This window comes from Manacus candei, unplaced genomic scaffold (assembly GCF_025592945.1).
Source record: "Manacus candei isolate 608988 ecotype Guabito, Panama unplaced genomic scaffold, ASM2559294v1 h1tg000043l, whole genome shotgun sequence".
NCBI lineage: Eukaryota > Metazoa > Chordata > Aves > Passeriformes > Pipridae > Manacus > Manacus candei.
Genome location: NW_026138091.1, coordinates 14,061,221 through 14,075,458, shown reverse-complemented (window position 1 = coordinate 14,075,458; position 14,238 = coordinate 14,061,221). Strand labels below are relative to the sequence as shown.

General features: G+C 40.6%; 1 protein-coding gene across 1 annotated transcript; it reads left to right on the top strand.

Moving 5' to 3' along the window:
* Positions 1-307: 307 nt before the first annotated feature.
* SMIM30 (small integral membrane protein 30) lies at positions 308-4,008 on the top strand. Its single transcript, XM_051795607.1, has 2 exons — positions 308-461; positions 1,276-4,008. The coding sequence occupies exon 2, from the start codon at positions 1,347-1,349 to the stop codon at positions 1,530-1,532; it is 186 nt and encodes a 61-aa protein (XP_051651567.1). The 5' UTR covers positions 308-461; positions 1,276-1,346; the 3' UTR covers positions 1,533-4,008.
* The last annotated feature ends 10,230 nt before the right edge of the window (positions 4,009-14,238 follow it).

Here is a 14,238-nt window from a genome sequence, read left to right as displayed (position 1 = left end):
CTCTGCTGATATGCTCAGGGCCAAGTTTCGTGGTACGGCGGGCACCCCGTGGGTCCGGCTGGGAGCCGCCCTCGGCAGCAGCTGCCGCCCCCGGCAGGCTCTCCCAGGATCCCCCGAATCCCCTGAATCCCGGCCTCGCCGAATCCCTCGGGGCCCAGGCCGGCCTGGCGAGCTCCGCTCCTGGGGCCGCCGCACCCTCCGCCGGTAGCGGCTGTGCCCCCGAGCCGCTCACGGGACACCCCGCGGGGGGAGCGAAACCCCCGAGCCGAGCGGGCCAGCGGCAGGAGCGGAGCGGAGGCGGCCCCGCCGGGTCACGCCCGCCCCCGGCCGCGCCACCGCCCCTTCCTGTCATGGCAGCGGCCGGGCGGCGACAGCGCGGCGAGGTGGCGCGGGCTGGCACCCTCGGCAGCTGAGCGCCCCGCGGAGCGGGGACGGGCCCAGCGCGGAGCCTGCGGCAGGAGGTGACTGCGGGGCGCCGTGCGGGCAGGGCCTGCGCGGGGGCTCCTCCAGGGAGAGGCCGCCCCGCAGCCCGCCCGCGGCGCTGGGACGGGGCGGCGCGGGCGCTCCAGGGTTGGCGGGGCCGGGCCGCGGTGCGGGCCCGAGCCTGGCACTGCCCCCGCCGGCGGGGCGGGCGGAGCAGGCGCTTGTTCGGGTGTCCCAGGCACCGCGGAAGATCGACGCGGGTTTTTGTCGAGTGCACCCCGGGAATGAGCCATCCCCGCAGGAAGAACTATTGCGGAGAGGGCATCCGGGCTGGTCCCGACGTGCACCTCGAGGGCACCTTCCCAAGTTGTAGGAACCACGGTAGACGTTTGTCCTGCACGGTGACACTGCCCGGGAGGTTAAGTTCACACTCTCCCCAGTGTGCCGTAGTCTGGCCGTGCTCTTGGATCCCGAGGATGCCCAGTACTAGGGGGTGTGGGTGAGTGGTGTTCAGGAGCTACACAGCCCTAAACACCTGGTGAAAGAGGCCGACATAGCACAGCACGAGGTAAGCAGGCTCTGATAGCTGCAGACAGGAGAGCCTGTTCTGGCTTGACCTCGTGGTAAGACACCAAAAGATTAGATTCCACAGCACTACATAACAAGATAGCAACCCCACTGTGGCTGTCTCATGATAGTAAGTCATTTGCTTTTGTAATTGAGAAGATAAAACCTAAATTTCCTGAGCCCCACACAGATATGTGTAATACATCAATCACATCACTCGGCTTTTGACAAGACAAATCCAGGGGGAAGGGAAATTCTGTCATGTTCCATTTGTTTTCCTTGTAGATACTGCTGAAGTACCTGCTTTCCACCACTTTCCTCATTTAACTTCCCCTTGGGGTCAGCTGATCATCAGCATGCCTTCTACCAAGAACACCTCAAAACTTTTCCTGGTCCTCTTCTCACTGCTGCTGGTGCTGCCAGTGGTTGAAGCCCTGGATGCCGGAGATACCATTGCCTTTCTTCTAGGCCTCGCTGTCAGCGTTGTCGGATTCTGCGCCTGCCTCGGCTTGTATGCAAGGAAAAGAAATGGGCAGCAGTGATTTCAAGAAAATGCTCAGATGAAGTGAATTTCCTAACATGGCTTGGGGTTGGGTGTAAGACTGAGCTTTGGTTCTAGATAACTTTCAAAAAACAAATAGTAGATGTTTCTGCAAACCTGTCTTACTGTTCAGTACAACAGAATCAAGACTGTACACAGTAAAAGGGATTTTTAGGATCTGCCCTTGTGACAGAAAGATAATTTTATATTGCTTGTGATTAAATATTGCCTCAGAGAAGGGTAAGAACTTTTTGAATGGGGAAGAAAAACTATAGAGTGGCTCACAGTAAAAGTTTATAAATGTAGCATGTGAGGCAGGCCGTCAATAAGTTCCACAATTTTGGTTTCAAGGTTTATTCAGGAGAAAGCAGCTATTAATCTTCCGGTCAGGATGACAGAGTTTTGAAAGTTCTCCTAACTAGATAGCTGGCAAGCAGACTGCTCTAACTTGTGTGCTTGTGCTCACCTTCTCTGTAATGACAGTTAACACCTAACAGCTCACTTCTGCTGTCACAGGAATGAGACTAACGAGAACTAAGAAAACATGAAAGGCTTTTTCTTTTCTTTGAGAATATTTTTAGAGCATTTTTATTTTAGAATATGCCACTCCTGTAGCCTGTGTTCTTGTTACCAAGTAAATACACTTAAGAGTGGGACCAATATTTTTATTTAACATGTATTTCACAGAAAAGTACGTGTAAGGCTATGTAAATCAGATTAGGGATATGGGCTTTGTCTCTTGTTTATTTTTGTACACAGTTTTCCTTTAGGCACACCATGTTTAAGCTTTATTTCATTTGCTGTTTGTACTTTTTTCTCCAAAACTGAAGACTTACCTATTTTGGTGAGGAATTATGTGTAGTATTTTTCTGCATTAGGAAGTTATTAGAGTTATAATAAGACCATTGTACATACGTTTCTTAGAAAACATGTTCACATGTTATAGAAAAAACTTATTTTGTTAAAATCCTGGGTTTAGTCAACAGGTCCATTGCTCAAGTGTCTTCCTCATGACAAACGTTACTAGCTAAACATTTAGGCTTCTCTAACTGGTGCATGTGAGTTCCACAGAAGATTAGGACCAAAACCAAAGTAAAAAGTCCTGATGCAAAATGGGAGATGTATTCTATTCACGCTCAGTCAGATCGAATGGTATATGGTTGAAAGACTTAATAGCGTATCTAGAACCTTCTCTAAGTACCAAAGGTGAAAAGGCTCAGCCAAGAATGTTTACCACAACTCCCTCCAGCTTGTTAGGGCATTCTAGCTGTCTGCTTGAAGCAAGGAGCTCAATCTCTTAACAGCAGCAGAATAAGGAGCATAGGAATGTGAGCTTTCCACAGTTCACAGAATTTCCTTCTGATCTTGTGCTGTGGACACTGCCACTCTTGCTAGAAATCTTGACTTTTATCTTTCAGAGCTGGGGAAAAAGGTTACATGTGATGCAAAGCTATTCCTCCACTTCAAGTCTCTCTTCAGTAGAGCACCAAGCTAGAAGAGTTGTTGGGCAGGTCTTATTTGGGTGGCATATTATGTTCTACAAATTCAAAGATTTCTGCATGCCATTTTTGGCTAGTTTGACTTCTTTCTTCAGCCTCTGAGGAGACAGAAGCCCTTGTTATTTCAGTCTTGCAATTTGTGTCCCTCTCTCATGGTTGATAGAGGGAGGAGGTTAAAATGAAAGCTTCTAAAAATTGCATGGGATTGAAACTGTAGGAGTCAATTCAGTAATCCACAAGAATGTAGGTTTCTGATTTCACGTTACAAGAATAAAGGTCACAGAGTTACTCTGATGAGTTGCAAGTTTTGCCAGGTTCTTGAACAATTTTTGTAGCTTTCAAAAGTCTGGGACATGGTGCACAATGACTGTGTACAAATGAAATTTACAGGCCTTAGAGGAGCTTCAGACAGTAGCATCACCTTTGAAAGCTGCCTAGCAGCAGTAGATAATCCTGTATGTGATTATTCAGCTGGGTGGGTGCAAGCACACATCAAAGTGTGATCTTCGATGTTCCAGCTTGGGTAAACCATTACACTTAAAAAAAAAACCCAACCCCCAAAATCACCACTCAATTCACTTTAATTTTGAAAAATTACATAATTTTGCCAATTTTTCAGTAGAATATATATGTTGCTCTTTCAATAGAATAAATTTTATCACAAGCAGCTTTTCACAGACTCCTTTACCTACACTTTGGAAAAGATCCCTGGAAACTGGGCAACAGTTTCACTTCAGGAAAACAAAATTTTAGCAGAGTAATTATCTTCAAACAATAGGGATATGAGGAACACTGTTCTTTGCCCGAAGCTGAATGTACTTTATTGAAAGGTGTTTACACAGCATAATAGCTTTGTTTCCTGGGTTCTGAAAGAAGCTTTATTGTTAAAGACTTCCATTTGTTGATGTCTTGAGTGTAAAATCAGATACCCCTGTTTTTCTTTTGTCTTAATAAACTTTCACATATGATTTATCATCAGCTTGATGTAGATCTTATGAAAAGAAAAATCATGATGACAAAAATGACTAAAACTGTTGCAACTCCTTCTGTTATTATTTTCTTATCTACTTTTGCTTAAAGTTAGATAACTTTAAAACTAATGTGGCATAAGGTATGTGTTCAGTTAAGCTTTTGTACAGTGAGTGTACTTCTGTTGATTCTACTACTTGTTTATCCCATTTCAATATCAGCTACTTTAAAGCACTTAAGGGGGCTGGTCCCCTTTGACACTGTCAGCTTGCAGTTGCAAAGAATCCTGTTTTTCTGGTACAAGGGAAACTTGAAGTATTATTTATTTTTCCTTTTCACTATGAATTTTTAACATATCTATTATGTAGTTGCCTTTATACCAGAAAAGCCATTTATGTCAGTTTTCTATTGGAGACCCAAGAATATATGGGACCATTTTCTGCTTTTTTCTTTTAAAGAAATACTATGTTCTAGTGATTTAGTTACCTGAATTATATATTTTTTTAGACTTTAAAGGAGCTTGTTTTATACAGATTTTTTTGAAAACAGGATTCTAGTTCTTCCAGGATTTCAGCTAGCGCACAAAGCGGTTCACTTTTTGCACTAAATTAATACCATTAGAAGCTGGTTTTAGAGCAGAAAGTAGAAACAACCTGACAATGCTTACTGCCTAACAAATACAACCTACCCTCTAATTAGTTCAAGAAAGCTGCTGGTCAGGAAGGAATAGCTTTTGACTGCTATGATTTCCATATGTTTTAACAATAGTGTACCTAAAAAAACAACCATCCTAGAACATTTAACAGCCAGTGTATAGTCCCTTTGCAAATGGACAGAAGTCCTCAGCTTCTCATGACACACCTTCAAGTGCTGCAGACCAGCTAGGTCTTACCATTCTGCTGAGGACAGCAGTACCTGGGGCTGGAATACACATGCTTCACAAAGTTCCTAATGCACTGGCTTCTCTGGGTGTATGAACACTGCTATGAACATTCTCTCCTACTCAGATAAATCCTGCTGCTGGTGGTGATGCTGCTTACATAAGCTTTGTGAGAAGAGAGTAGGGAGTTGAGTTCACCATTTATAATAAGATGAAACACAGTTAAATGGATGAACCATAATAGGTCTGTTTCCATGATAAATGCTCTAATTATTATACTGCAGAAGTAACCTTGCCGTTCATTTTTACATCTGGTGAAAGATTTGCCAGATCTAAACTGGTGTAGTGATGTGATTGTTAGGAGTGGTGGAAAGGAGGGCCTGGATCTGGTTGTCCTCCTGGTTTACACTTGAACAAATTGTTAGTAAATAATCTGATATTGTACTGGTCTCCTTAGCTCAGTTTCTCTATAATGAAACTTGAAAATGCATGGAAAGCTCTGTTACATTAAGGTCCGGGTACACTAGACAGTCAACAGAGCCTTTTGTTTCTGGATCATTCATCTGATCAGATCGAAACAGAGATTTTCATGAGAAAAACAACACAAAATGTCCCTTAGACTGCTTAACAAAGAGACCTGTATAATCTTAGAATCATAGAATGTTAAGAGGTTGGAATGGACCTTAAAGATCATCTAGTCCCAACCCTGCCATGATGGGGGCATCTCCCAATAGACCAGGCTGCTCAAGGCCTTATTCAGCCTGGCTTTGGACACTGCCAGGGTTGGGGCATCCACAACCCCTCTGGGCAACCTGTTCCAATGACTAACCACCCCTACAGTGCAAAACTTCTTCACAGTATCTAACCTAAATTCCCCCTCTTTTAATTTGTTATTCCTTGTCCTATCACTACAATTCCTGATGAAGAGTCCCTCTCCAGCTTCCCTATAGACCCCCTTCAGATACTGGAAGGTTGCTATGAGGTCTCCATGTAGTCTTCTCCAGGCTGTAACAGCTCCAACTTTATCAGCCTGTTTTTGCATGGGAGGTGAGCCAGTCCTCTTAGCAACTTTGTGGTCCTTCTCTGGACTTGCTCCAACAATTCCGTGTCCTTATGCTGGGGACACCAGAACCATATACAGCACTCCAGGTGGGGTCTCACAAGAGCAGAGTAGAGGGCAAGAATCACCTCTTTTGACCTGCTGGCCACCCTCCTTTTGATGCAGCTCAGGAGATGCTTGGCTTTCTGGGCTGTGAATGCACACTGCCAGCTCATGTTGAGTTTTTCATTAACCATTATCCCCAAGTCTTTCTCCTCAGGGCTGCTCTCAATCACCTCTCTGCCCAACCTGTAGGTGCGTCCGGGATTGCCACGATCCAGGTGTAGGATCTCACATTTCGCTTTGTTGAACTTCATGAGGTTGTTCACTGAGGCCTACTTCTCCAGCCTACCAAGGTTCCTCTGGATGGCATCCCTTTCCTCTTGTGTGTCATCTGCACCATCTTAGAGACATCAGCAAATTTGCTGAGGGTGTACTACACAGCTTAAGTGAAAGCCTGAAAGCAGAGTGCCCTCCATCAGACCTAGGAGTTGCAAACATTAGAGGTGTGGAAGAGAGAATTCTCTTGGGAGAATTGAAGAAAATTGTCACTTTTATGAAAATATGTTTGCTTTCCATTTTATGAGCTACCTGTGAAATGAGAATGTCTTTAATTCTAGAACTGTTCAAGGACATTTTCTGCCAACCTATTTCTGAACTGATACAGCTATGGAAATTACATGTTCAATACCTGCACTTAGTTCTCAGAATTTAACCTAACATGATTCATAAGTGTCCTGGTAGCAGTTTTAAATTTTATTTGAATCTTTTCAAATGACCTGGAGAATCAGCTGAAGCCATGTTGATTCATTTTTCCTCAAAAGCATAGATTTATTTCAGTGTCTGCATGAATAGCAAGGAAAAATTAGGTCTCTTTTAAAATTTAATCTTTTCAGAAAGGCCATTTGTGGTCAACTTCCAAAAGTCTATCTGATAACTGCAGACAGTATATAATCTATAAAGTAGTCTATATCTACTTTAAAAAAAGTCCTTTTTCATAAAAAGTAATATTACAATGGGCCCTACTTAAGTAACTTCTCATCTCTTCATAAAGATTAAAGTTGTTGATTGTATATCTGGAGCTGTTGCCAATAAGAAATGAGTATTCAGCAATAAATGTCACAGAGCCATGTTTTTCATTTTATTGTATTCACAAAAAGAAAACATAAATCCAAAAAAATATTTTACATTAAAAATAGGCCAAAAGTGCTTTTCCAAGAACAAGTCAGTGTTATCTAATAATAAATATGGCCTTGGTGAGAATCTCAATGAAGTCAGCTCAAAAAAATTTATTGTCCTAAACTGAAATCAAGCTCTCGTAAAGGAATGACCAAACTGTGTCTTCTGAATCCCACATAACTTTGCCAGAACCATCCCCCATGTCAGGGTTATGGCAGCAGGATGTCCTGATGCATGGGATGCTGGCTAACCTCAAATCCTTCCTGGGAAGTGACAGACAGCTGTGTCTCTCTGGGTGCCAAATGCATGCCCAGGCCACTGATACCCTCTCGCTCCATGGAATCATCTCCTGCTGTGACAAAAGCCAGATAGGTGATGACCTATTTGTTTAGACATTCAGGAACAGCTGTGTGGCTTATGTATTTTTAACATTCTTACATGCCAGATTTCACATTGCAAAATTTAGTTTTGTTGGTACACTTAATTTTTAAATACCCTGTATACAATATTTTAAAATGTGGTATCTGTGTGAGCTGGGATTAGTGCATCCTGGAAAAGTAGAAAAGCAGAGGACACTGTCAGCTGAAAGGATATTTCCAAATTGTTGATCCACAAAAGGGGAAAAAGAAATCATCTTTGGGAAAAGACTTAGCCAAGAAAGGTACAAGGTGACCTCCAGAGGTCCTTTCCAACCTAATTTACTGTATGATTCTGTGAAGTCCTAGTTGTAAATGGGATGCATAAACAAAAGCTCAATTCACTTGTATCTTTATGGCAAACAAGGATATATTTGTGGTGAACAAATCTAATCACAGTGTGAGCCCATAGGGAACCTGACTGCAAAAGCTGTGAGGCTGTTCAGTCATCATGTAAGACCACAGGGAAACCAGATGTACCAGGATTCTCCCACTGCGTCTACTGAAACTCAATCCCTGAGGCATTAAAAGGTTATGGGAAAAAGGGAGCAAATATAGCACATGTTCAGTAATCCTCTTTTCAGAGTGGGATTTTTAGACATGGGTTTATGGGGCTAGTACTGTACTCCACATGGAATTCAAGTGCTTCAGTGCAAAGCCCTAAATGCGAATTACATCAACTCCTGCCCAAGTCAACATTTTGAAAATATTAAGATTTGAGAGCCAGAATAAAAAACTTTGTTGCACATGGAGTTCACATTGGCATCAGTGGTAATTTAAGACAAGGTCAAAGACAAAATACAGGTTTGGTTGCAGTAGTTATGCTGATAGGATGGAGAGGTCACTGTCATTTGACCAGAAGTGCACCTTGCACAAGATGGTGCTCATGGGGAACTGCAGCCACATTAGACTGCACCCCCATCTTTTTCCTTAGAAAAATATTAGCTGAATTATTTATTGTGATAACTGAATGCCAAATTTTCATCTGGTTAAAAAACTGCCTGAAGTTGCTGAAATCAGTGCAGTCATCCTGATTTAAATTCATTCTGAACAGAAAACACAAGAGGCTTCATTCTGACCTTGCACCAGCCCTTATAATTCTGTGTAATGCAGTAGAATTATTCTTGATTTCCATTTATGTGAAAATCTAAATTGGTTCTTAAAATAGATTCTTTTTTTTCTCTTAGTCTGCTACCAGTAAATTATTTGACCTACATCTTAATAAATATTAGAAAAAAATATTCTCCCCAAAATATTCTTATTCCACAAATACACATCGGAACTAGTGTATTCAACTTAGACTCCATTGTTTCGCCCCCCCAACCCAAATTTATCAACCAAGGCAAAGGGAAATCCACCAGACAGCCCACTCTCAAGGACACCATGCTAATATCAAGTGCCTCCTCACACACTTTAAATGTATGTGTGCTGCACACATTTGATGTACATCTGCTTATCTTTCTGCCTTGTTGTTCTTATTACTTTAGTAATAAGAGCAATCTGTTTTGTGTCTGTGTCAAACTGTTCCTGAAGAACTCCCCTCACCTAGTCTACATGAGGATCTGTGTATTAAATGAGAACGTCATAAATTTTCTTTGCCTGTCCAGAAGTAACACTGAAATCCCAGTAAAAAGGATTACATGTTCTCAATTTCAGAAGGGCCAGCAAGGAAATTATTATAGTTGTAGATAGAAATGTAAAGCACAAATGTAAAGAAATCTGAACTTTTATGGGTTTTGCCAGAAGTTTTTCTGCTTAACTCCCAATACCTTTAAGTAGGAATTAAGAATTAAAATCTCTTCCACTTCCAAAGGAATACTGACCTTTGAATAGTGAATGTAGATCATGTGATCACTTTATGCACACTACCAAAATAATCTGAAATTGCCTGTACATAATAGTTGTCAGACTCCTGCCTTAATATATCATAATGTCAACTGTTGTAACTCAGGACAATGAAAATTACCTGATTTGGTATTAAATATGGGCCTTGGGAAATAAATGTCATAGAAACAGGGCAAAGAGGCTCTAACAGACATACCTTAAATACACGCTCTTTCATGCAGTAGTAGGTGAGCAATTCACTCCGTAAGAGTTCCATGTCCTCTTTCAGCACTGAGTTTTTGTTTTCTCATTATGTGGTGATGAAAACCCACTTTCCCTTTGTCCTGTGCTTCAAAAGCTGCACTCTGGTTTCATAAGAAATAAATACCAAGGAAATAAACCTCATGAGTGAAAGACTGTGTCTTTCATTTTTTGAAACAGTTGATCCCTGCCACCTGCTTACAGTAACTATTTCTGGTCTTATTACAAAGGCCAAGAAATGTGTAGCTTTTATAGAATTGGTACATTTGTAAAGAGTTTTATTAGTACATATGTTTCTCTAAACTTACCACAGAAATAATAGAAACCTACACTAGTTCCAAAAATTCCTTCTAGGATGCTCATACTGAACAGACCAGAACAAATCTTTCACCATCCCCTGGTAGAGAGACTTCATAAATCCTTTCTTAAAACTGCTATATAATGCAGTTTTATTCACATTACAAGATACCTAAACCCTAAACCACAATGCTGAGTCAAAGTCTACTAGACTTGTATCTCTTTCTTCACTTCAGCACTTGGAAGTCCAATGTTAAAATCTCAACATATTCTTAGTACCAGTAATTATTCATCCTATTATTATTCTTGTATTTTTTAATTTCAAAAACCAGACATGATTAAACATGTAGGGTTTTTACATTAAAAAAAGCTATTAGCTTTATTTTCTTTTTTGAAAGATACATAACTGTATCTGTTCACTAGGAGCCATATTTGAATAACCATACTCCCAGCTTACAGATTTTTAAGGAAAGGTTAGAGAGTTTAAAGACTGAAAACCTACTTCACCTTAAAATAGTTTTGGTTTCAGTAGGTTCATAATTGTACTTCAAGACTGCCAAGTGAAGCAGAAGTCTGAAAGTTTCAAAATTAAGACCTTTAGTTTTGCTCTCTCCAACTTCTCTCTGTATCCACTGAAGGCTATCCCAGCTTCATTTATTATCTAACTATTGTCTAAATTGGTCAAAAGTGAATTTGAATCTAGTCTTGCAATTTCATTAATTCTGTGTTCTCAATTGCCTCTGTCTGGGTGTGACACCAGAAAATAACTTCTTACATTCCTGCAGCCAGTTTTTTCTTCTGATTTCTTCTATCTTACTCCAGAATGGCTACTAAGTTACTTTCTCTTTTTTAGCTTTTAATTCTCTTTCAGCATCACCAAGTTTTCCCAAGATGTGATCCATGTTTTGATAACTAAGCCACTTGGGCGAGTAAATCATTCTGACCAATTGCCAGATCTTCTTGTCTCAAGGTCTTCCATTTTATTTCAGGTTGTCAGCATTTCATTATGTTCATTATGGTTGACCTTGTGACAATGTCCTTTGAAAATTCAATGCGATAAAAACATTAGGAAAAAAAGAAAGAACTGCTCTGTTTTCAATATAGAGCATGCAGGTTGAAACTGGTTTATCTTGAGGACCCGTGATATCAAAGAGAATTCATAAGTTTTACATAAATTCCTCAAATTGCCACAGTTTTGTTATGCATGCATATTTATGAAAAGATATTGTACAAATAGAGAGATACAGTATATCAACTAAAAGTTCCGTTAGCTTTTGAAGTGTTACATTAATACCAAATTTACAATGTAGCATAGAATTACACAAGAGGTATGTTTTACTTGGCTACTGCTGGTATTGTACTGTGAGGAACAGTGTTGAATCATTAAAAGAGTACTTTTTTGTCCAATTACATATCTCAGATTAGGAAAAGTAGATTACTGTTATTTAGATCTCTTATTTGTACATTTTGATTTAATAATGGAGAATAAGTTCAGTGAGGCTTAATAAAATTATGTAGTGAGGAACTGTAAGAGTTTAAAGTAGTTTTATGGTTTAAATATCTAAAACATGACTTGAATAGAATTTAGGATGTAAACCCTCCAAAAAAGGACCCAGAAATCCCTCAGTGCAGCAACAGCAAGACTTATCAGTGCTCACTTTTCAATTGACATTTACACTTTAGACCTGAGGTTGCAAGCTTTCCATTCATGTGCAGAACTGCCCAAGAGTGTGAAGTGCAGAATCTCTGCGATCCGGATGTGAGACAGAGCGTAACCTAAATATCTCACTCCCAGCAATGTCCTTACAAGAGTCTGATCTGAGTGATGTGCTCAGGTAAGGTGCATCAGCAGCAATGCTGAGCACAGTGAATGTACAAGGGCTGTAGGAAGTCCAGCTTTTCCATATCAACCTAGGAGTTACATCACACAAAATAGAAGATCTGGAATTGAAGCCCAGTCTGCCACCTCCAAAAAAAGTTGCCTGGAGTACTAGGCAATACAATCCTGGAAAGCATGGTCTCCTGTTTATCTTGTACCCTCTACATGTAAAAATGCAAGAGCAATGACACGGGGAAGGTGGGATGTGGGCAAGAGAGATGGACTCCCTTGCCCGCTACTTAGGAAACCTGCCTCTTATGGCAAGATTTAGGTCCTGGTCCCTGCTCCATGGTCTGACATTTTGTAGTCGACCAGAAAACAAAGCAAAATCAGCACTAAACAATCTAGGTATCTGGGACCCGATCACATGTGTTTCTCCTGCCAGCAGACTGTCTTATCTAGTACAGTGCAACACTCTGTTTCGGCTCAATTTTTCACCCTTTTCTTTAAATACCACACTCAAACATTGCCTGACTATATGCAAATACTAGTTTAATCAAGCAAAAGATACTGCCATTTTTTAACATTAGGCTTGACTAGTTTTGTAGGTGACATTTCAAATAAAACATTCATTCTTTCATACCTTCATGAAACAGGCAATGCAGTAATAAATTTATATTTATAGTTTTACAGTTGCATCAGAGCTGCATTCATGCAGTTCCTCCTACTGTGCCCTCACAGTACTGTTCTGATAGTATCTGCAGAATTCAAACTGTTGTGTCTCTTAAAACAGTTTACTGAGAGAGAACTGTTCTCTGCATCCTTGCAAGTATTAAACTTAAAATTATTTCTCCTTGTTCTACATATAAATGAGAACATTTCATGTTTAATATCCAACAAACTGACAAAATGGGACCATGGCATTAGGTTCTAGGTATCAAATTAGTTGCAGTGAACAGATAACAGCTAAGCTGACACACAAATATCCAAGACTATTTTCACTTTCTAGATCATAAGATCTGAAGCTCTCTAGTAGAACATATATTCATGGTGGTTACTTGCAAAACCAGTGTTCACCCTTTGTCTCAGACATTGCAGATTTGACTCTCCATTTTCTCAATCTTATGCATTCAAAAGCGTTCAGCAGTATACCTTTTTAAACAAGTCATATTTTCTTTACAGAGCTTAAAATCAATCCAGAGTCATTGCGCTGTAGCATATATATATATACACTACATATATACATATATATATTTATATATATATGTATACATATATATAAAATAGTTACGCTCTATGTATTAAATTAAAATAAAATTTGAACCATAAATCTGTAGGAAGGCTAATGCCTAGATGAAAACTGGTCATATCAGCAAAAAATAAGTATTTCTTACATTAACACTGTTAATTTTTGTCCCTAAGCATAGCCTAAAAGTTCTTTGAAAGCTGTCAGTGACAGTTATACTATTTTATCCTATTATTTTTAAATCCCCCCTCAATATATTGCTAGAAATAGAAAATTCTATTGCCAAACAGAATCTCTAATCCTACAACATACTGTCCATTCTATGTTTCACCTCTAACCTGACCTTAAAGATTGAAGAAAATGGAAGTATTTATATATGTCAGCTCTACAAAAGTGATTAATTTGATATATATCCCTATGCACTAATAATAGTCATGCAAATAGTTCTATGAGCACAGGAAGAAATGGAGCAGTAACTGCAGCAGAGACCAGGAGGTGCTCAGCAGTGTGGCTGTTCATTGGTTTGATATGAACCTGTCAATAGAATGTGTGTAGCCTGCCAGCATGGTCTTTGCTTCTTGCCATTCTACCCTGGATACAGAAACCATGGTGCCATATCCAGTGTCCTGTTCATCTCCACAGCTAAGCTCAGCCAAGCCTGCTCACAAAGAGTTCAGATTGGAAAGAGATTAAGACTCCAGGCCATGACCAGTTTTGACCAGCAGATGAATCACTGCATGCTGAAGCCTCAGTTACAGACCAGGGTCCTTAGGGAGTGGTGGCCATCCTGAAAGTGGTGGCCAGCCAAGGCAAAAAGGCAAACTCTAGGACAAGCAGCCAACACCCACATTCACAAAATTTATCGGAACCTCGCCTGCCTCTGAGACCTCTCTTCTCACCTATCACACTTCACTAAAATCAGCCTCTAGGTTTCAAAGGCAGTGAAGGAAAGGAAATGTACATAAATTCACTTAGGCGTTATATAGCTTCATGACAGAAAGTATACGAAAAATAATGAACCATTATCACTCCTTTCATTAGGCCCCAGCCACATCCTAATGATCTCTAGTGAGCCAACAGCACTAAAAGAGATGGGAGCAATACCTGCCACCCCAGCAGGCCCCTCAGCCTGACAAAGAAGCATTCTGCACATATCCATACATGCTGGAAAACTATGAAAGAGCTTGGGATAGAGTAGGTTTACATGACTGGTAAATG